This window comes from Chiloscyllium plagiosum, chromosome 5, assembly GCF_004010195.1.
Source record: "Chiloscyllium plagiosum isolate BGI_BamShark_2017 chromosome 5, ASM401019v2, whole genome shotgun sequence".
Taxonomy (NCBI): Eukaryota; Metazoa; Chordata; class Chondrichthyes; order Orectolobiformes; family Hemiscylliidae; genus Chiloscyllium; species Chiloscyllium plagiosum.
The window spans coordinates 121,361,710-121,386,042 of record NC_057714.1 but is presented as its reverse complement, the minus strand read 5'-3'; the positions used below and the strand labels follow the sequence as shown (position 1 = coordinate 121,386,042).

At 41.9% G+C, this 24,333-nt stretch overlaps 2 protein-coding genes across 2 annotated transcripts in view; one reads left to right on the top strand and one right to left on the bottom strand.

The window, feature by feature from the left end:
- Positions 1-24,333, top strand: part of bop1 (BOP1 ribosomal biogenesis factor) — a 168,781-nt gene that overhangs the window by 71,276 nt on the left and 73,172 nt on the right. The window lies entirely within an intron of this gene.
- Positions 6,451-19,574, bottom strand: scxa (scleraxis bHLH transcription factor a). Its single transcript, XM_043690951.1, has 2 exons — positions 18,764-19,574; positions 6,451-6,502 (listed from the first exon to the last, which is right to left on the bottom strand). The coding sequence occupies exons 1-2, from the start codon at positions 19,253-19,255 to the stop codon at positions 6,464-6,466; spliced, it is 531 nt and encodes a 176-aa protein (XP_043546886.1). The 5' UTR covers positions 19,256-19,574; the 3' UTR covers positions 6,451-6,463.

Below are 24,333 nucleotides of genomic sequence, written 5' to 3'. Positions count from 1 at the left end.
GGTGCACCTGATCAGGTCCTGGGGATTTATCCACCTTTATGCGTTTCAAGACATACAGCACTTCCTCCTCTGTAATATGGACATTTTTCAAGATGTCACCATCTATTCTCCACATTCTATATCGTCCATATCCTTTTGCACAGTAAATACTGATGCAAAATACTTGTTTAATATCTCCCCCATTTTCTGCAGCTCCACACAAAGGCCGCCTTGTTGTTCTTTGAGGGGCCCTACTCTCTCCTTAATTACCCTTTCGTCCTTAATGTATTTATAAAAACCCTTTTAGATTCTCCTTAGCTTTGGCAAATAACGTTATCTCATGTTCCCTTTTTTCCCTCCTGATTTCCCTTTAAATATGCTCCTACTGCCTTTATACTCTTCTAAGGATTTACTCAATCTCTCCTGTCTATACCTGACATATGCTTCCTTTTTCTTAACCAATATCTCAATTTCTTTAGTCATCCAGCATTCCCTATACCTACCACCCTTTCCTTTCACCCTGACAGGAATATACTGTCTCTGGATCCTCGTTATCTCATTTTTGAAGGCTTCCCATTTTCCAGCAATCCCTTTACCTGCGAGCATCTGTCCCCAATCAACTTTTGAAAGTTATTGCCTAATACCGTCAAAATCGGCCTTTCTCCAATTTAGAACTTCAACTTTTAGATCTGGTCTATCCGTTTCTATCACTATTTTAACACTAATAGAATTATGGTTGCTGGCCCCAAAGTGCTCCCTCACTGGCACCTCAGTCAACTGCCCTGCCTTACTTCCCCAGAGTAGGTCAAGTTTTGCACCTTCTCTCGTAGGTGCATCTACATACTAAATCAGAAATGTTTCTTGTACACACTTAACAAATTCCTCTCCATCTAAACTCTTAACACTTTGGCAGTCCCAGTCTATATTTGGAAAGTTAAAATCCCCACCATAACCACCCTATTATTCTTACAGATAACTGAAATCTCCTTTAAAAAATTTGTTTCACAATTTCTTGCTGACTATTAGAGGATCTATAATACAATCCCAAAAAGGTGATCGTCCCTTTCTTCGTTCTCAGTTCCACCCAAATAATTTCCCTGGATGTATTCCCAGGAATATCCTCCCTCAGTACAGTTGTAATGCTTTCCCTTACCAAAGACGCCATTCTCCCCTCTCACTTGCCCCACCCCCCCCCCATCCCCCCTCAATCCTTCCTATAGCATTTGTATCCTGGAACATTAAGCTGCCAGCTCTGTCCATCTCTGAGCCACATCTCTGTATTTGCTGTGATATCCAGTCCTATATTCCTAACCATGTCCTGAGTTCATCTGCCTTACCTTTTAGGCCTTTAGCATTGAAGTAAATGCAGTTTAATTTATCAGTGCCTGCCCTGACTGTTTGACTCTCACCTTTTCCCAACTGTATCACTCTGATTGATCTCTTTCCCGAATGTAAGTTTGTTTACAGAGCTGGAAGGTTCGTTTCCAACATTTCATCACCATATTAGGTAACATCATCAGTAAGACTCCGGTGAAGCACTGGTGTTAGTGACCCACTTTCTATTGTGTTTAGGTTTCCTTGGGTGAATCAAGGATCCAACCCAAGGAAACCTAAACACATAAATAGAAAGCGGGTCACTAACACCAGTGCCTCAGAGGAGGTTCACTGATGACGTTACCTAGTATGGTGACGAAACGTCTGAAAATGAACTTTGCAGCTCAGCGAGCAAACTTACATCCAGAAACTCAACCAGAGCTACAAATCTTCCCAAAAATCTTGTCTTTCCTCTCTCTTTCCCTGTGTTCCACCCCCCACCTTACTAGTTTAAATCCTCCCGACCAACTCTGGTAAATCTTCTTGTCAGTATCTTAGTCCCCTTCCAATTTAGGTGCACTCTGTCCTTCTTGTACAGGTCACTTCTATCCCAGAAGAGATTCCAATGATCCAAAAATGTGAACCCTTCTCCCCTGCACAGGCTCCTCAGCCATGCATTCATCTGCTCTATCCTCCTATTCCTACGCTCACTTGCTCGTAGCACCGGGAGTAATCCAGATATTACTACTCGAGGACCACCTTTTTAAATTTTTGTCTAACTTTCTATATTCTCTCCTCAGAATTTCTCCCTTTTCCCTTCCTACATCGTTAGTTTCAATATGTTCAATGACCTCCTGCTGGCTCCTCTTCCCCTCTGAGAACAGTCTGCACCCTAGGAGATAATCTTGATCCTGGCACCAGAGAGGCAACACACCATTCTCATTTTCACTGCTGGCTGCAGAAACATCTATCTGTGCCTCTGACAAGGGAGTTCCCTTCTCACAATCGATCGCTTGGAATCCGACGTACCCCTCATTACATTAGAGCCAGTCTCCATACCAGAAACTCGGCTGTTCGTGCTACATTCCCCTGAGAGTTCATCACCCCCTACATTTTCCAAAACAACATAGTTGTTTGAAATGGGAATAGCCACAGAAGACTCCTGCACTACCTGCCTAACCCATCTACCTGACTGCATCTGTGGCTTTTCTCCGTTCTTATAACTGCCATCCATCACACTCGTAGCTCTTGTAAGTTCCCTATTGCTTCTAACTGCTGCTCCAACACCCCATGCGATCTACTAGGATTCCCAACCAAAGAAACTTCCTGCAAACATAATCATCAGTAACATGGAACCTCCCCTTAAGCTCCCACATCCGACAGGAAGAGTACTTCACTCTACTGAAGGCCATCTTTGCTCCTTCACAATCTACAGACCCAGAAAATAGCACTGTCTGTTTGCTGTAAAAAACAGTGCTGCCGGCTAACTTAGTATTTATGGTTTATATTTTTCATATTTATCAAGAGACCGATCTCAATAAAACATCTAATCAAGAAAGAATCCATTCTACTCACTACTGTAGACTTACAGCAAGGTTCCTGTGCTGTGGGATCTCTCGCACCGGTTCCTCCAAAGTCAGCTGTGAATTTTTCCTAGATGCATTCCAATGGCCAGAGATACATGAACTCAAACAGCCAAGGCAGTAACTGTGCCAATTCACTACTGTGTCAATTAGCAGTGTAGGTTTCTTTCTCTCTCTTTCTCCCTGACCGACCATGTGGTCACTCCTTTTGTTTGTCTTCCTCCTTTTTAAAAGTGCCGTTGTTTTGATCTTTGTTCCCCAAGGTTCCAAATCAATGCATCAGCATGTAAAACAAAAATTGCTGCTCCTGGAATTCGAGGAAATCCCCATCAACACCTAAAATACCTCATGTGGACGTCTCTGGCTTGCTAGCGTTTACTGTCTGTCCGTGGTTGCCCTTGAGTGTCCCATGAATTAATTAAGAAATGTTATACAGTCTTTCTCCTCCTACCTGACCACTCCCAAAATTACCAGAATTTTGAAATGTTTCACAGTAGGGTGAGAGTTTTTGGCTTCATTGCTGTGTGGCCCATGTTAACTGCACTCCATGAGTGATGGGATTGAGGCTCAGAAAAGAAACTCGAGGGAACACAGGGAATGAAATTGAGTGGCAAGTTGTAAATGTTTAACTGAAGCGGCTTCTGTGGCTTGGGAGCAGTTCACCTGTCATGCAGTTGATGTGTAATTGTGTAGGGAGAAACATGTAATAGAGAGAGATAAATCTTGAAAGAACAACTACAAATGTTTTTGTGACGGGAGAACATTTTGAGTACCAAAAGCTAGAAAGCAAATTGAACTCCTGAATTGATGGTAGACCATTGTACCTTGTGCAACATTCCCATCTGTGATTTGTGCAACATATCTGTGACCGCTCTTAAACTCTTGTTCAGCTGTCCTTTGTATGTAATCTAGCTGGCACTGGCTTATCAGTGTACATCATCTTTGAAGTTATGACAGGCAAACCATCTTTTTAGACAAATGACCGTCTTCCCAAGGCAAACTTGTGCACATACTTTTACTGTTATGGTGCAGTTTACAAATAATCTTCCTGAAAAATGTCAGGGTTCCTTGTGTAACAATGACCACTTCCAAATAATCACTGCAGTCAATGATTCCATGCTACATTCATCAAACTTATTTAGACCCTCCAGTTATCACAAGTGCCAGGCATCTCACTCTGCCAGAAGTGAACCACATCTTGATCTTATTGATGGGGGAGTGAGAGTTTGTTTTATTTCAAATCTTACGAAGAGACTTCGTTCATAGCTTTCATTAGTCAAAACAGCAGTCACCACCTCTTATTTTGATTCTCGGCTTTTTGCTTGTCTATTAACGTTCTTCAGCTTGCTGTCTCCTCTCGATGTTATAAATAAGTAAAACTCCCACCTTTCCATTGCTCACGTCAAACACTCTTCCCTGCAATAAATCTTAATTCTCAATTGGAGAAGGTAATACTTGACCAAAGTTAAAGCTTATTGAATTGGAGGGTCAGCATTCATTTTGATTTAATTAATTGAATTTGGTGGAAGGGATGGGAGAGGAAACTATAAACTGAGGAGCATTGTTTGAAAAATGTGTGAGGGCGGAGGTTGATGTGAACTATTCTTGGAAGGTGGCAGAAAGAATTGAAGGAGTAATTAGCAGAAATGATTGAGAACAAAAGCACGCACATTATGCAAAACTTTGCAAAAGCGTTGTATTTATATTTATAAATCCATTATTCAGAAGGTGAACTCTATTTATGTAATTTTTTTTCTATTCTGGAGTCCAGGTGCTGGTGTGGACTGGGGTGGAAGGACTCTAATTCTGGACTTTTTATTCCTTTTTATTTTATTCCTATGATCTTGCATTTTTCTTTATCATTTTCTAAGAATCTGTATTTACATACCTTCGTACCTTAGATGGTGTCATAAGTGGCAAATTCTAATGTTTTCACTGTACTCATGTGAGTACTTGTCATAAAGTTAATTCTAATTCTATAAGGTGCCCAATTTGAGATTAGGTCCCAATGAGAGTACTGTGTTCTCTTGTCACCACAGTTTAGATCACATTAGTGTGGAAACAGGCCCTTCGGCCCAACAAGTCCACACCGACCCGCCGAAGCGCAACCCACCCATACCCATACATTTACCCCTTACCTAACACTATGGGCAATTTAGCATGGCCTATTCACGTGACCTGCACATCTTTGGACTGTGGGAGGAAACCGGAGCACCCGGAGGAAACCCACGCAGACACGGGGAGAACGTGCAAACTCCACACAGTCAGTCGCCTGAGGCGGGAATTGAACCCGGGTCTCTGGCGCTGTGAGGCAGCAGTGCTAACCACTGTGCCACCGTGCCGCCCATCCTTCCAGTATTGGAAGGATGTGAGGGTCCTTGAGAGGGTGCTGGTGAGATTGACCAGAGTGGTGCTAGGGAGAAGGGATTTTAGTCACAAGATTAGGTTGGAGAAGCCTGTGTCATTCTGATTGGAGCAAGTGAGATTGAGGAGAGAGACTTGATTAAATGTGTACATGATTGAGATGGAAAGCTTTTCCTATTAGCTGATGACACATGTGCAGGGTACAGTGATTTAATGTTTTGGCCAAGAGATGTAAGTGAAAAGTGAGGAAGAATGTTTTTTGACAGTGAGTGGTAATGACCTGGAACTCATCCCCACAAGTGGAAGAAGTGGAAATGATCAATGAAGAATTTACAAGAGAACTTGAAGGAAGTTGACTTGCAGTGTTATGGGAATTAAGTAGGAGTGATGGGAGCCAGCATAGACTCATTTGGATGCAATGGCCTCTGCCTTTTTCATAATATGTAATAAATTTAATTTTCAAGAAGACTGAATTCTAGTAACATTGCCAGTATGTAAAGAATTCTATCAATGCTGAAGAAATTAGAGGAGGGTGGAAGCTACCTCTGGAAATTCCCACTTCATAGAGGGTGCGGACCCCTCTGATTCATGGGCTGTGACATCACGGAGACCGGTGAAGAGGGAGAGAGGGAACAACTTCATTTTTTATTGTACTGCAGACTTATTAAGATTTGAACTCGTGACTTCTTGGGGTCTTTGGCAGTACCAGAATCAAAATTATGCCCCAAATACACACAGGAAACTGAGCTTGGGTGCTGAGATTTTTATTTTATGTACAAAATTGCCATTTTATATTACATACTTATTACATGACAAACCGGCATGGGATGAAGTTAATCATGTACTGAAAGTTCCTTTGCAGTTCTTGAAGCCACTTATAGTAGTTTTGTCGCATATTGATTTCGAATTTCCTCCTTGGTACCAGCAGTTCAGCTGCGTTAGCGTGGTTTTGTGCTGGCATCTTTTTTTTAATAAAGGAGCAGATTGGGAACCCTAGCCCCATCCCTGGAGGTTTTGCTTGGTCTCCACTAATTTTCTTGAAAACTCTTGAGTCTAGGAAGGCCCAGGTGTCAAGGTATTGCCTTGTTGTAGACTCGTACAATTGTCCTCAACATGCTCCTTGTTTATTTTCTATCCCTTCTAGCGGCTGCACTCTCGAGTACTGCTCCTCCTAGTCTGCCGCTAGCTTGCAAAGTTTGTGGGTCACGTAATTGTTATGTTGGTTAACTTCGAATTGTGCTCTTTCTGTCTCGGTCTTTGTTCTGCAGAAAGAAAAGAAATAAATTGAAAACAAAGTGCTGGAGAAACTCAGCAAATCTGGCAGCATTTCTGGAGAAAGAAAGAATTAACGTTTTCAGTTCAATGAGTCTTCAGAACTCATGGATTTAAATTTGTTCGTATTTAGGTGCACATATGACTCCTGGATTTATTGCACTGTTTGCCCTGCTTTATTAAACACAACTGGGTTGATGAAAAAGCTTCAAGTCACTTGAGCGCTAACCTGTTCCCTGGTTTTGAAGCTCCTCTTTAAAGCCTCCTGTTTATGTGGCTGGCACCTGTCTAACTTTGATTTACATTGGCCACATTTAAAAACATCAAGTAAGAGTAGGCAATTCAGCCCTTTGAGCCTGCTGCACCATTCACTGTGATCACAGCTAAACATCCAACTCAATATTCTGCTTCCACTTGTTCCCCACGTCTTTTGACCCCATTTGACTATCTAAAGCTTCGTTGGCAGTATCACTTGTCTACTTGCTCTTTTTAAATAGTGAAACTGGTAGGATCTGTCTCTGTGATTAAAGAGACCACTGCTGAGCTCTTGATTGTGTGCGCACGCATGTGTGTGCATGCTTGTGTATACCAATGTATGTATAACACAACCCTGTAATTATTCGTTTCTGCTGGAAATTTAAATCCAATTATAGCAGTCAGAGGCCCTTCAGTCCAACTCGTCCATGCCAAACGTAATCCCAAACTCAAGTAGTTCACTTGCCTGCTCCTGGCCCATATGCCTTCTCATGCCCTGGTGTAGCAATGCTGTCTCCATGCAAGCAGTGTTAACACTATCAGGTTTGTGTAGTGACTGCAGAGCCAAGTGCAGTGCTGCTGTCATGCCTTGAGTCGAGGCACCAGCTCCATTGCAGACCAATTTCTGTAGCTCCTTCATTCTCTCGTTTCACCATGTCCCCTCCCCAGAAAAACCCACTTGCTCTTCAGTTCAGTTTTAATGTTTTTCAAATTCTCCCCATTGCCTGCACTGTGATTGAGAGTTTTGACAGCTCAGGAAGCTGAGGCTGGAAAAACCACACAGTGAAAACTCCTATCGCACCTCGTCAGCTTTCAGACATGTGTGATGCGTTAGTTTGATTTGTGGCTGCCCAGAAGAATGGAGCTGGAAACTTTTATTTTGCTTGTGCTGGGACTCAGGAGAACTTCATTTAAAACAAGAGCCTCTGATTTCATTCCTCACCCTCGCCTTTACTGAGAGGGTTTTTCTTTTGTGCTAAGCCTGAAACTCCCAGTTGACTGGTTCCCAATTCCCTCTTTGATCTGACTGAGCTTGATCTTCCGATCTCTCTCTCCCCCTTCCACCAAGCATCAGTTCCTGATACAATGTATTGCTATACGTTGGCCCTCTGAACGCTAACCTTCTGATCCTGGACCTGCTGTGCACACTAGTGTTTAATGGAAGCTGAGATCTTGGGCTTTTCCACAGGAGGGAAACTAAAGGGATCTCTGGGACGGCTCCCCCTCTCACTGTTGGGTTGACCAGCCAAAGAATTTTTTTAAAAGTTACTATTGGCAGAGAATTAAATTTAGTTATTCTCATCATTTGAGCATTACTACCTTGGTCAGCATTTATTGCCGATCTCATAATTGCTCTTGAAGATGGTGAGGTGCCTTCTTGAACCACTGGAGTCCATGAGGTGTAAACAAGGAGTTCAGTGGTTTTGACCTTTGTGTTAATAGATGAATCTGCACCACATGGGCTGCAGTGGATCGGTCAACAGCTCACCACTTTCTCAAAGGACATGGGCAATAAATGCTGGCCCAGCCAGCAGCACTTAAATCCTATGAAATAACTTAAAAGTGCTGAAAAGACTTTTCAGCAGACTCTAATTTAAAACCCAATTGTGTGGCACCCACTCAGTAGTTGCGTATAGCTGCTATAACTGACACTGCCCCTTTTTTTAACAGGCCTCTTCAGCTTCCAGTCATTAATCTTCCCTGTTGTTCAAAGCAATGTACTAGGGAGCTCCTGGTAGCGATATAAGCACCTCTCCGTCGGGAGCAGGTTTCTTTTTTCCTCCCATTTCAATGTGCTATAACTGTACAGGATGGCTTTGTTCATCTGCTTCCAAATAACCCTTCAGTGACACAATTCAGGGTAATGAAAGTAGGAACTTCATGTATAGCAGGTAATTGTTTATTGCACCTTAATAACTGGGCAGTGAATTACTTTGGAAATATAGTGAGTGCTGTTGTGTAGTTAAATGTGACAATTGTATTTAATTTCCCAGATTAGCAGTGTGCTTAAAGGTTCATGCATTTAGTTGTGGACATGTTGGTTGAGGAGTCACACATTTGACCAATGCACCAAAAGAGTCCCCAAAAATGTTGATGCAGTATTTTTGACATGTACCCCCTCAGAGAAATGGAACTTCAATATACTAACTCAACTAAAAGCCACTGCCTCATTGCAGCACTGGGAATGTTGGCTTGAATTATGCTCCAGATTGGAAATTGAATCCAAATATTTTGATACGAAGGAAACATACTACCAAATGAGGTGAACCAATGGAAGGGGGGGGCAGGGAATTAATGGTCAGTCATCACGAATATCAAGTTCATTCATGTATATATCTTTTCACCCGTGCCGAAAGGTTTACAGTGGTTATCCCACTGAGCAAGTTATGAAATTGATTTAATAGATTTCATCAGCTATGATCTGACACGAGACTACAGAAAGCTGCAAAGACTATCTTTTGAAATCCAGGTGGTACACCAACATCTGCCACCTCTGACCTATTTCAGTCTCACACTACTGTCTTGATTCATAAGGCTTTCAAAACAACTTTTCACTGGAGCGTAGGAGGTTGCAGGAAGATCTTATTGAGGTTTATAAAATCAATAGGGCCATAGATAAGCTGAATGACTAGAGTCTTTTCCCCTAAGAGGAGGGAGTTCAAAGCTAAAGAGGAGAAAGTTTTAAAAAAGACATGAAAGGCAACTCTTTTTACACAGAGAATGGTTTGTGGGTGGAATGAATTGCCAGAGGAAGTGCTGGATGCATATTCCTCCAAACCCTTCCTATTCATAAACCCATCCAAATGCCTCTTAAATTGTACCAGCAATTGTTGCAATTGTACCAGCCTCCACCACTTCCTCTGGCAGCTCATTCCAGACACATACCAGCCTCCATGTGAAAAGGTTGCTCCTTAGGTCTTGTTTGTATTTTCCCCTCTCACCCTAAACCTATGCCCTCTAGTTCTGGACTCCCCCATCCCAGGGAAAAGCCTTTGAAAATGCAGCACCTCACATTTATCTGAGTTAAACTCCATCTGCCACTTCTCATCCCATTGGCCCATCTGGTCCAGATCCTGTTGTAATCTGAGGTAACCCTCTTCACTGTCCACTGCATCTCCAATTTTGGTGTTATCTGCAAACTTACTAACTGTGCCTTTTATACTCGCATCCAAATCATTTATGCAAATGACAAGAGGTAGAGGACCCAGCACCGATCCTTGTGGCACTCCACTGGTCACAGGCCTCCAGTCTGAAAAACAACCCTCCACCACCACCCTCTGTCTTCTACCTTTGGGCCAGTTCTTGTTGTGCATTTTTGAGTGACCTTGCTACCTTTTCCATGGCAACACCTTGGCCAGTCAGATTTGACTTGCCAACCAATCAGCATCTTTTTCTCTCATATGAATTGGTATAGTTGTTTGAAATTTGACATTTTTGCTTTGTCCTGATGAGTCCAAGATGAAAAGCTTCGGCAACGTGTCTCTCTTTTCAGCAAAAGTTCAGTTCTGTATGACCAAGGGACTGTTTATACCAGTACTCGGACTCATTTCAGTGCTGGAGTCTGTCTAGCACTGCTCCAGAGGTACTGGCCTCAAAACTGAGCGTACTGTTGCTGTGGAGGTGGAGAGCGGGTGATGAAGGGAATTGCCTGAGCCCCCTTACTGAATGACACAATGAACGTAACCTACTCCTCAGTTTCCTCGCACCAAGGAACTTCACTGCAGAATAACACCTTGTGTCCATCTCTCATCACTGGCAGCCTGCCTGGTAACTGTACATAAAGCTTCTGTTTAAAATTCAAGGCATTTATTATAAGTTTCTGAAAAAACAAAATTCTGCCTTGATTTTCCTGTCTGTTCCACTTGACCATATGCTAGCTTTATCTTGTGTCTGAGTTTTATAGAGGTTCGTAACAATTCAGGGGCAGGGGAGGGTTGCAGTGTCGGGGTAGTTATACTAAGTTTATCTACTTGTTCAAGAGATATTCTGCCTGTAATTCCTTGGGCTAAAGTATTATTTTAATTGTTTCAAGCTTTTAATCCTGTTACTCAGAGTATGTTGATGCTGCTGGTAGTGTTTCTGTAGTGAGATAGGGGACGTGGCATGGATCAGGGAAATGAGTTGAGTATTATAGCATGCAGGTGGAAGGGGACTGTAGAGGGAAGTTTTCAGTTCATTCCAGATGCAGGGTAGACAACTTTAAGAAGACTTGAATCTCACTTTTTATTTGAGAATATAGGCAATGCTAAACGTATCAAATGAAAAATGCTACTGGATTTTGGAAATCTGAAATAAATACAGACGATACTGGAGAAACTCAACAGGTCTGGCAATATCTGTGGAAAGAGAAACAGTTAACAATTTAAGTCTGTTTTGATTTCTTCAGAACCAGAAGAGTCATATTGTGTTAACTGTTTCCATCTCCACAGATGCTGCCAAACCTGCTGAGCTTCTTCAGCAATCTGTTTGTTTGTGTGTTAAGTATGTGCTTAGTTTGTGTGTTTGTCTGAAATGAGCTTTTGGTTGCACATGACACTTCACTGTCATTTATTAACTTGTTTCTCTCTCCACACTGAGCAGAGAATATAATCATTGACTCTCGTGAGAGTGGAGGATCAGAATGAAGGATCACTGAGCTGAAACATAAGTTCTTTTTCTCTCTGCAAGGAGACTCCCTGACCTGTTAAGCATTTGTAGTGTTCTGTTTTGAGTCAAGACCAAGCTTAGTCAAGGATCACCTATTGACTCAGCCTGGCTAATGTTGGTTGGTTTACCAGGCTGTTCGTGGGATGACAAATTCGAAGACTGTGGCGCTGGAAAAACACAGCTGGTCAGGCAGTATCCGAGGAGCAGGAGAGTCGACATTTCAAGCATAAGTTCTTCATTTCTGATGAAGAGCTTATGCTCAATATCAATTCTCCTGCTCCTCTGATGCAGCCTGACCTGCTGTGCTTTTCAGCACCACACTTTTTGACTCTGATCTCCAGCATCTGCAGTCCTCACTTTCTCCTGGAATGACAGGACTGATGTATGAAGAGAAACTGAATTGGTTGGGATTATATTCACTGGAGTTTATAAGAATGAGGGGATGTTTTATAGGAACCTGTCAAATTCAATCAGCACTAGACAGTGTAAGAACAGGAAGGGTTTTCCTGATGATCAGGGAGTCCAGAACAAGGGTTCATGGTTTAAGGAAAGGGAGTAGTCCATTTAGGACTGAGATGAGAAATTTCTTCACCCAGAGAATGGTGAGCCTGTGGAATTCTCTGCCTCAAAAAATGATTGAGGTTAAAACATTGAATGTTTTCAAGAAGAATTTAGATATAGTTTTTGGGGTTAAAGTGATCAAAAGGTATGGGGAGAAATCAGGAACAGTTACTGAGTTAGATGATCCTCCCTGATCATGAAAGGTAGAGCAAACACCAAGATAGAAATTCTTCTGCTCTGATATTCTACGTTCCCTTCTGAAAAAAAGCTCTTGGCGAACTGGTTGGATTGTTACTCATGTTCACTGTTACCGAAACCAGCTTTCCATTTCTACACTTTTAGGAGAAAATTCAAATTGTCCAACTGCTGTTTTGAGCTTTGGATGTGTACCCATTTGATGAATAGGACAGTAACAACCATTACACCTTGCTCCAAAGAGGAGAACATGGTGAATGTTGAGAGAGTGCAGGAGGAAATGCATTTAAACCAGTAGAAGCGCCCAACATGTCACTCGGCAAGTTGCATTTCTCATTTTACTATTTGTCACACATGAAATAGATCCTCTTTGGATGTTTGTCATTGCTGTCCCTGTTCTCAGTATAGCAAGGCTTAAATGTGAACAATGTTTTGGATACTCCTTTACCTGGCTTAACACCACTGTAACTTTCAAATGTGAAGAATGTAAAACTGAAACAGGTCAGCATGACAGGTTTCAGGTTTCTTCAGCAAAGCCATGTCTGAGGATCTATTGCAGGTCTTTTGAGGGGTATCAGTTATTGGAGTAATTCCTGCATCTTCACATATCTCTGCATTATTATAGTTTTTGAATGGACGTTTCAATAACGAGAAGTCACGCTTTCAAGGTGAGAGGTGGAAAGTTTAAGGAGAATACACACGGCAAGTACTTCACACAGAGGGTGGTGGGCGTTTGGAACACGTTGCCAGCAGAGGTGGTAGAGGCAGGCACGGTAGATTCATTTAAGGTGCGTCTGGATAAATGCATGAGTAGGTGGGGAGTAGAGGGATACAGATGCTTAGGAATTGGCCGACAGTTTTAGACAGTACATTTGGATCGGCTCAGGCTTGGAGGGCTGAAGGGTCTGTTCCTGGACTGTAAATTTTCTTTGTTCTTTGTAGACAGCTCATCAGAAAGAACAGTGTTATTTTAATGTGCCAATTGTCACTCCTGTTTTAAATGTGTTACTGTATCTCTACCTGGTGCTGAACTGGGGTGGGCTAGGTTGGGGGTGGGGTGGGGTTCATGCAGCAGAGCAGAGTGAGTGTGTTTTTAACAAGCAGGTATATCCTTTGCCGGAGTCCAGCCATTTTCTTTTTCTGTTCTGGTTAGTAAACAACGTCCTGGTAAGCGTATTACAAAAAGCAGCTGATCTCATCGTTTAATCACATCACCTCATGGGCCCATGTGAGATGGAAGTTTGTGATGTTGATAACTTGAAGTTGGAGGTGGCATTAGTCAAGGCGTCTTAGTCATTTTTCAAATAGTTAGGAGCTTGAATTTTTTTGGTTGTGTGTTTCTGGACTTTCTTGGCATTACTCAATGATGCAGCACAGAGATGTGGATGGGAGGGACATGGGGAGGGTGTGGCTGAAGGTGGTGAAGAGGTACACTGTGATCTTGACCAGGTCAATACATGGAATTGTACAGTACAGAAGAGGTCTTTTGGCCCATCATGTCTGCACCAAGAAGCTACTCCAAAACTACACTAGTCCCACTTTCCACAACTTGGCCCATAGCTTTGATGTTATTACATGTTATTCAAGTACTTTTTAAAGGTTATTAGGTTTCCCACCTTAACTATCATCCCAGGTAGTGCATTGCAGATTCCCACCACCTTCTGGGTGAAATTCGTTTCCTCAAATCCCCTCTCAACCTCCTGCCTTTAACCTTTTTAAAATTATGTCCCCTTGTATTGACCCTTCTATGAAGGGAACAGCTGCTTCCTATCCACCCTGTTCATATCCTTATAATCCTATAAAATCAATGGAATCCCCTTTCAGCCTTCTCTGTTCGAAAGAAAACCACCGAATCTTACCCAGCCTCTCTTCGTAGCTGAGCTGCTCCATCCCGGGCAACATCCTGGGGAACCACCTCTGCACTCCCTCCAGTACAATCACATCCTTTCTGTAGTATGGTGACTAAATATTGCTATCTTGCTACAATACAAATTGCGTGATAAATTACTGAGAATTGTATTCCATACAGTGCGCATGTAATGAGTGTATTGAATAGCCAATACATTTGCCACAAAAAGATGATTTGAAGTTATCGGACTGTCCAGAAATGTACAACTGTGACTGAGCTCATTCAGCCAGCTCTGCCTATGCTGACTCTCTGAAAGAAGAACTCTGTTTCTTCCCACTCTCCTTTTTCTTCACTGCCCCGATTCTTAATTTTTTTTGAACATTGATCTACTTTTCTATAAAATCTCCTCTCGTCTTTCTCTGCTCAGGTGAACTTGTCCTGATTTGAGTTCTTTTGATGATGTGGCGATACTGGTGTTGAATCAGCGGGGGCAAGTTCAGAAGTCATATGGCACCAGGTTAGAGTCCAACACATTTATTTGAAATCATAAGCTTTCGAACTGCTGCTCCTTCGTCAGGTGAAGTGACTTTGCTTTGTCACTTTGCCTGATGAAGGAGCAGCGTTCTGAAAGCTTGTGATTTCAAATAAACCTGTTGGACTATAACCCGGTGTCATGTGACATCTGACCTTTTGATGAGGTAGCAGAGCCAATGGTGATGTGTTTGTGAGATGTGTTTGGAATTCTAAAAGATCTTTTTGTTTCATAAAGTGTAGCATAAACAACTTGGCACAGTGACAAAATGAAGCCAATGCAATAAAAGGGACAGTGGCAGCATGGATATGACTCTTGTGTATTGCCCACTTTCACTGCAAGTGTATTTAAGGGTGTATTTAGCTGTTATACTTTGATCAAGCTGGAGAAGGTTTGGGTGGTTTCTGCATGAGTATATGACTGAAAGAGACCATGAATTGAAAAACCAGAATTGCATTGTAGGATTTAAATGAACCCGTTTGGCCATGTTATGACATATATCCAGGACAGGTAGGACTTGAGCTAGGGCACAGATACTGCCACGTGGTCACAAGAGCCCTTAAAAGTTGCATTAAAGCCTTTCTTAAGACACTTGACGCCTCAGAGCACTGAAGCCAATGAAGTACTTCTGATGTATTGTCGTTGTTGTAATGTAGAAAACCTGACATTTGTTAAGTGTTATGTTATTTGATAAATTAATGTTGGCTGGATAACCCATTGCTGTTATATTGATTTGAGGGTTAAATTTTGGCCAGTGCACCTGCTCTAGTTTGAAATAACACTATGAGACATCCTTTTATGTCTTCAGTTTCAGTTTGTGTTTAATCTGAAAGACAGCAACTCCCGACAGTTCTGCGATCCCTCAGCACTGGACCAAAGTGTTAGCCCTCCTCGGATGCTCTGGTCCAGGAAGGATGCTTCAGAATTAAACTTTAGGGCGCATAAATTATTTTGGTGTGCTGTCTCTGTTCAGAATGATGACTGTGACAGAGATTGGGTTAAATGGCTTTTATTTGCTGTAGCACTAACAGAGACTGACTGACTGAATTGAATGTTACTCGGGCATTTGTATCCTCTCACTTTCACAACTAGATTTTTTTGACTGGGAATTTTTAAGAGGAATCGACAATGAATAACAGTTGGTGGTGGTTGGTGTTGACATCACAAAAGGCTTGATTGGGGAAATGGCACACCAATTACTAATTGCAATCAATCACAATAATATTTCAAAGCCAGTGGGTGAGTCTGTTGGTACGGACATTGTCGGTACGTCATTACGTGCTTCATGTTCAATGATAGATTGTAAACATTCATCGGTCACCTTTGCTCATATACTGCACTGCTTTCTGACCAGTGTAGTCAGATGTGACTGCTCGAACATAAACTAGTTCTGAAAGCTGTGACTCGGTGTCCTCTGTGGACTAATTAGTAATTGCACTAATTGCTGTAGTTACTTAGCAGTATTGTTGCTGGTTTTCGTTCAGTGATAGTAACAGGTTGTATAAAATCCAAATCCATCCTTAACCTATCACATTTTAATAGGATAATACACTTTCTACTTCTTGTCCACGGCGAGACCTAACAGTACTTTCTCCAGTCACAACCGAGTTTGGGAATAGCAATCTTTATGAATACTTTTTGAGTTCTGGCGCTGACCTAAAATCCTCCATTCCTCAGACTGAAGTATTTTGCTTTAATCCTGCCTTAACTGCCTATTGATGACTGCAGCACTAACTATCCAGATCTGTCTCTCTAATTCTGCTCTCCAATCCCCTCATCTGTCTCTGTGTCTCTCTCTCTCTGTCTCTCTTTCTCTCTGTCTGTCTCTGTCTGTCTGTGTCTCTCTCTCTCTCTCTCTCTCTTTCTCTCTGACTGACATTTTTTATTCAGACCTTATTTAAAGATCTCTCTCTTTTAGACATACTTCCTCGTTATCAACCAATCTATGTCTTGTTTTGGTTTGATTCTGTCTGTGAATTACTTGTGTTGTTTTTTGACATTAAAACAACTGTGTGAAACCACGTTATTCAGATGTCAAAGTACGGTCTTTGACGGGGAAATCCGATAAGTTTGCGTATTGATTCTATCTCGACTCTAACTAGTTTTTTTCAGAACGTTAGATCTTTTGCAAGACTGTGAATTGGTTCAATCTCTAGTGTTTCTGGGATTTGAGTGTGAGAGACTGGGAAGTGTGCATGAATTCAGGTCCCGCCAGTGTTCTTACTGCACCATCCCAAGAGGATAGCGATGAGCACTGCCGAGAATCACAAGTGATTCATGAATTTATTCAAACAGAAAAAAGCCATTCAACCCATCATGCATGTGCTGGGACTTGGAAAGAATAGTTCAACTCATTCCACTCCCTGGTCTTTTCCCCATAGCCCTGCAACACCTCAAATATTTATCCAATCTCCTTGGAAAGTCATTCTTGAATCTGTTTTTCAGGGGGGAGAGAGAGATTGAAAGCCTTTTTAATGTATTGATGGAGATGCTTGTATATGTAAGCTTGCAGCAAATCACTTCTCTTGTGTTTCATCATCGAACTACCTATATCTAAAAGATTGCTTCTGAATGTGGCAATGGGTGAGAGAGACTAGGTGAGTATTTACAGCTAACTCATTAAAGAGACCCCAGTCAGCGCTACAGAGAGGTTTGCTCACTCTGTTTGGAGAAGAATTCTGACAAATCCACTTTCACACTCCTTTGCCCACCGTTTTATCCCTGCTGGAAAGGGTGGCATTAAAATTCCCCTTTATGATGAAATTCTGGTCCCTATCTGGTTGAAATAGCATTTAATGGCAAGGACATATCTGTAACTTAATTATTTTGAAATTTATTATGAAATTGAATTTGTGAGAGTGCAATGTATTCTATAGTGCCTTTCATGTCCTCTGTGCAGCACATCGCCTTCAAAGAAAGCATTTCGCACCCAATTAATTAGTTTAGACATCAGTTGCTTTTGTTTTGTGAACCAATGCACCAACCAAATAATGCATATCAAGATCACATAAGCATTAAGGTAATTGACCAGTTAACCTACATTTGAATGTTAGATTTTAGCTCGGACGACACTCCCTTTCTTCTCTGCGTATACTTTGGGGTCCCAGAACCACTGCTACGGTCAAATTGACCCTGGGTTCAGTCCTTCATACAAAAAAATAGCTTTTGTGAGAGCACAGCACTGGCTACCGTGAGGATATTTTGCCTTGCTGGATTTAAGATGGCGATTGTTGTGATCTGTTAGAGGATGGGTGAATGAGTTTGCTGATGTGGTGTGTTTGTGCTGTGTATAATGTATGCTCACGTGGCCTATGGTGGCATTGGTATTATTGTTTATCTCAGATTTTTCCCGTGGTTTCCTGTGCACTCCAAATATAAATACATGTGTTTCTCAACTGTAAGCAATTGCTGTAAGATTTTGATATTTGTTTGAAACAAGTTGAAGACAAGATTGGCATGTTTTTGAGGGATACAGTGTTAGAATATGATGTCATTTGATGTCCTCACAGGAGATTTTAAAATTACTTTTCCTTGACAAAATAGTCCTTTTACCTATTAAGTTTGGGCCTCTTTTAACGGTGAGCAGGCAGGTTGGTTGAAAAGAGTAAATGTTAACACCTGCCCTGGATTTACTTAGCGTAAATCACCAATGCTTCACATTATAAATTGCTTGGCTCAACTGCATATGTGACCGCAAATTGCAATATGCACAACGAATTGAACACACTTAATTTTTGTGTAACTCTGCTCTGCGCTAAACTGTAGTGGAGAACTGTGGAAGAAGAACTGAAGCCATTAACAGTTGATTTGAAATGGACGATTTTATGAGCCTGCCCACTATGTTCATTGTGTACTGTTTGAGTCAGTTATTACTGTTTTAGAAAAGTGGAAAGGGGGATGTTTAGGAAGTAGGAAGATGAGATTTAAATTACTTGTGGTAAGATAATGATAAACTCGTTGCATAATTTAGAGTCTTGGGTGAGAGGTGATGTTTTGTAGCTGTATTTAGTTGGAGATGCCCTATATACTGGCGTAACCTCCTCAGAGAGTGAGTGGAAAACCAGATAGAGTACTGACTGGTCAAGTGTCAAAGGCTGTCTCATATGTTGTCTGTGGCCAATCTGACCCAAATGAGAGGTGCCTGACTGCAGGCTAGGACCAGAGTAGACAGTTTTCACAAAGCCATGATTGCTAGGAAAGTTTTGTACCTACCATTCTCCTCTGGTTGCTCAGACAGAAGGTGCAGATCTGTTTGGGTTGGTTGCTCTCTGTCTCGGTGACCCTGGTGCCAGGATAGTAGCTGGATGCACTTGTGTGACAGGGTTGTCCATCACCAGCCTCTCCCAGCAGCAACACGTTATCCAGATGTGAGATGTAACTGGAAGCCAACCGCAGGGTCTCTATTTTGGACAGTTTCCTATCTGCGGGCTCGGTGGGGATGAGGGTCCTAAGTGCTGTGAAGGCCGTGTTGACGCTGTTGGTCCTGTCTCTTTCTCTGGCATTTGCGGCTTGTCTCTGTCTAATGACTCCCGTTACCCTGGCTTTCCTCTTCCTCTTTCCTGCACCTCCACCATAAGGTCCCAGGCTGAAAGATGTCTCCGAACCCGAGCTCTCACTGTCCAGCTCCTCGTCACCTTCCGACAGCATGCTGATCTCTGGGTAGAGGCAGCGACTAGGGACTGATCTTAACATGGCAAAGGACATTTCTGCGCAGGTGGGGATTAATTCACCCAGTCCGTCACCTTTTGCGTTTTTCCTTTTAATTTATTTTTTTTCCTCAACTCAGGACAGGATCTAACAAAATAAATTTTAGCAATTCATACTGAAGTGACTTTCAGGTTCTCACCTTACTCCCTTTGCCAACAAAGTAATTTTCCTGCTCCTCTGATCCCTGGTTTTCACTTTGTTCTGTCCTTCCACACTCTACCTCTTACCTATCCCTTTTCTCTCTCAATATATATTGCTGTATCTTTCTCTGCCTCTAACTGTTTCAGGCTTCGCTGAGATCAGGTTTTTATAAGCAGGAGGCGGGACCAAGTCAGAGGGCGTTCTAGGGAGATCCTCTGAAATACTTCTCTTTTATTTTAACCCTTTCCCAGGGCTTCCCTCAGCCCTCTGGCGTTTCACGTGCATTTGTAATCACTGACTCAGTTGGGGATGTGATAAAATTGCATCTCTCATCCACATCACAGTCTACAAATTTGCTTCAAATCAATTATTTTCTTCTTCCCATCTCTCCCACCATCTACCCCCCCCCCCCACCCCGCGTTCTTTAAAAAGAATTGGCCAGAAGTTTAAACATGAAGATTTAATCATAGAATTTTACAACATATATCGGGCTAGCTGACTTGTTTTCTTTTCCATGAGCTGTCTTGTCTAATCTAATCAGAATTTTCCAGCTCTCAAATTTCTATAATAGATCCATCTTATTGCAGCTTTTCTGCTTCCTTCCCGCATACTTTTAATATCCCACCCATCTCATTTCACTCCCTCTACCCTTCAATATCTCACCTTGTACCCACTTCCCCCACCTCACTAACTGCAGCCTTTAATATCCCAGCAGTCTAATCTCACTCTGCTGCTCTCGCTGTATCCTTTAAGATCTTTGTTGCACTAACCCTAACTTAATCTCGTCTTTGCCATGTCCTGTTCATGGCATGCAGTAGTTGAGTTGAAGTACTGAGTAGGTTGAATACAAGTCCCGTCAACCCATATTTCACTGAATGACTCTGATGTCATTTGGTGAGTTTTTCAATCATTTTCCAATAAGTTCTCAATGCGATGCTATTTCCATATGCACACGTGCAAACACTCAAATTTTATTAAAGTATATTTTTAAATTAATTGTCAAAATGGGATTAAAAATTCTTAGCAGAGAATCTGATTCTTGATTAAATATCTCTAATGTGACTGACATGATGCTTCTGTCAGTCATATTAGTTTGGGTATGTGGAAGTTACAGGTTCAGAATAATGTTATTTTTTAAAACTCAATTGCTTCTCAGTTGAGAATGTTTTTGAAGTTTTACTGCATGCGTGTTCTCATCTTCACACTGCATGAAATTCAGCTCCTCGACTGCTATCCCTTTCAATTTTCCGTGAAATCAATATGTATTTTATAAAAATACACGTCTTATCCACTATTGGTTCTGTGGCCCACTGGATCCAGGTTCATTTACTGTGGGACAGGCCAGTGGTACAACTTGCCGGAGCACCTTGAGTTGGGTATAAGAGCATGTGACCAGATATTCCCAAAGTGAGTGGCTACCAGATGACTTGTGCTTGACGTCTGCATTTGTTTGGAACTTCAAGGGACCATAGATTGGCTTCATGTGATTGACTCATGGTCAAAAAGCTTGCCAGCATTTGTATTGAGGCTTGTTCACCAATAGAATAAAATCTTGGGTACATAGATAAGCTCTGAGATTAGCTGGCAGTGTTAGCCAACAGGGTTAATGATTGAAGGAAGATATCGAGGCAAATGTACTTGCTGTCAGGTTCCTACGCGACCTGGTTTGTTCCCCCACTGGTAATCAGGTTACCAAGTGGCACCAGTGGGGGATCTAATCAGGAGTAATTTGGGATCCTGAGAGAGCTGGCCAGTAGGAGAGTAAGGAAATTGGTAATGGGCTGCTTTTGCATTGAATCTGCAAAACAATGGAGATTTTACATCTGGGAAAGTCATTGGAATATATGAAACGGTAAGCATTCCGAATGATATCCACAGTGGGAGCTGGACAGTATGAAGTGTGTCTCTCCTTTTAACATTTTGACATCAGAACAGTGTGATGCTATTCAGTGGCTGTCTGCCACTCTTCAAAAAAAAATTCAAAACTAAGATCCCTTGTAACCTGGGCACTTTATTCGAAGTGACCTCTCTGGAAAGTCTTGTAAGTTGAGCTGACCTGAGATACTGTGTTTGAAGGACCAGGTTCCGGTGGTGTGTTGCAGACTCTGCTCAGCACCTGTTCCTCTCCAATTCACCACAGTTCCCCTTGGGGACGTTGTTTAAGTAGGCCCAAGAGGCTGACTTTCTTCCTCTAAAGCTCAGTTTTCACATTTGATCTCTTGATTTATGTCTTCCTTGTCTGTCTTTATCTCCACTCCCAAATCTCTTGTTTATCCGTGTTCTGGTTTAATTGTTGAAGCAGTGCTCACAAGAATGTTAGTCATTGGTGTAGCCACTAACCTGTCATCATGGGTGCATTTAGCATTTGTAAAATGCCCATTTGAACTGTGTGACACATCCAGCAGCATTTTCTTTACAGATTCCACTGAAATGAAAGTGTTCTGAGCTGTGTCGGAAGTACAGGTCAGCATCCTGCATCACTGGTGACGGGAACATTCTGAGCAGGTAACTGGTCATGGCATCTAATGTAGGTCTCCACCACTAAGAATTACCAGTGTGTGGGGATGCCTTCAACTTCAATTTTTCCCTTCGATTCTATCTCCATTCTGACGAAGATGCATGTTACTCGTTCCTGCGAGATTGTTGCTTCAGAATCCTGCGCCACTTTCCTTGACAGCACTGTGGGAGCACCTTCACCATGAGGTCTGTGGCATTTTGAGAAGACAACTTTTGATCATCATCTTGAGGGCAACAAAGAATGGGCAATAAGTGTGGGTCTTCTGAGCAACATTTGAGCCTCAAGAATTTAGTGAATGGTGAGAGCAGTGGAAATCCACGTTTATTCAACCCAGTAACTGTGTGTCATTGTGCAAATCACTTTCTGCAATGACCTACCAAGTCTCACAAAAGGATAGCAGTCATTCAGGGCCTGATGCTTGTGCACTAGGCCTGGCCTGAGTATGTTCATAGATGGATTGCAGCAGTTAAAGAAGGCAGCTCACCACCATCCTCTCAAGTGTTCTGAAGCAGAGACATATTGGACTCTGTTTCTCTCTCCACAGATACTGTCAGATCTGTTGAGTTTCTCCATCATTCTGTGTTTCTTTATGTTCATGGATAACTGGGAATGGTCTGGGTTAGTTAATTAGCCTGTCTTGCTTTACTGGAAGTAGAAAAACTGATTATTAAAACAACCCTCTATAAGACCATAAGATGTTGGAGCAGAAGCAGGCCATTCAGCCCATCAGGTCTGCTCCACCTTTCAATAAGATAATGGCTGATCTGATAATCCTCAACTGCACTTTCCTGTCTTTTCCCCATTTTCCCTTGCTGATTAAAAATGTCTATCTCAGTGTTGAATATACTTACTGACACCGTCTCAATAGCCCTCTGCATTGAAGAATGCCACAGATTCAGTATCTTTTGAGAGAATAAATTGCTCCTTATCTTTGTCTTGTGGATGACCCCTATTCTGAGATTATGCTCTTTGCACCTCGACTCTCCCACAAAGGGAAACAACTTTTCTGCATCTACCTTTCAATTCTCCTAAGATTCTTGTATTTTTCAATAAGGTGGAAGGTGTCATCAACAGTGCTACCAAGCAGCACCTGCTCAGCAAAGAGCTGCTCACTGACACTCAATTTGTTTTCCGTTTGGGCCACATTTCTGAAGATGGGTCACTGGTCCTGAAACGTGAACTCTGCTTTCTCTCCACAGATGCTGCCAGACCTACTGAGTTTTTCCACCAATTTCAGATTTTGTAGACAATATGCAAATTTGGACTGAAAAGTGGCAAGTAAATTTGTGCCACGCAAGTGTCAGACAATGACTATCTCCAAGTCGGGAGAATGTAAGCCTCCTCCCGAGTGAATGTAAAATAAATGTATGCTTCCAGAAAGCATTGGTGAGATCTCGTCTCAAATACTGTGTGTAGGTTTGGCCTTTAAGGAAGGATGTGAATGCATTGGAAGCAGATGAGTGAAGATTGAATAGCTGGGCTGGGATATGAAGTTGACTTAGGATAGATTGGACAGGCTAAATTGTTTCTGCTGGCTCTTAAAAGATGAGAGGAGGCTTGATTGAAGAATACAAGACCCTCAATGGTCATGACAAGATGGATGTAGAAATGATGTTTCCTGATCAAGTGGGTTCTCTGTTGAAGTAGCTATTTCAAAATTGGGGATTTCCCTTGAAGGACAGAGACAAGAATTATTTCTTTTTGAGGGACTGTTATAATCCTAGTTGATTTTGTTATTGGACAAGTTAGATCCCAGACTTAAGTCTGGCTTGATCAATCATGTTTTTAATGAGATGGTGTGCCAGTGAAACACAAGTGTGCAATGCTACAAAATTGGTTTTAACAAGAAAATACAAGTTTATGATGCAAAATAAATGAAGCTAAACTAAATGAAGCTAAACTAGAGCACATTATTTACATAAAAAGCAATTGGAACGATTTTGAAACATAGTAAAAGTACAGTCTCAAGTATCCTAACACCGTTTACTTTCATTCAAATAGCAGACAGAGTTCTCTATCACTATAGGTTTATAGGTTCAATTTAACTGTTCCTTTCAGTTCCAGTTTAGAGAGCTTAATAAGTGTCACAACTGAGCTTAAACTTTCTTAGCTTCAAATGACCCCTTCAGGGTTCTACCAAAAATACTTCAGTAAGGAGCTTTTAGCTGAAGGCCACGCAATTATTTCCTAACTTTTCTAAACTAACTCCTTCCATCTAACTTCAACCAGGACTTACGTTGATTGAAGCTTTCCAGGCGATGGGTTTTCCCCTTTAAGCAAAAAATATTAGTTCTTCTAACAGAAAGTAGGCTCATACTCTTCAGTGGGTTTTTTTCTCTCTTTTTCTCTTTCTCTCGCTCTCGCTCTCTTTTTCTTTCTTTCTCTCTCTCTCTCTCTCTCTCTCTCTCTCTCTCTC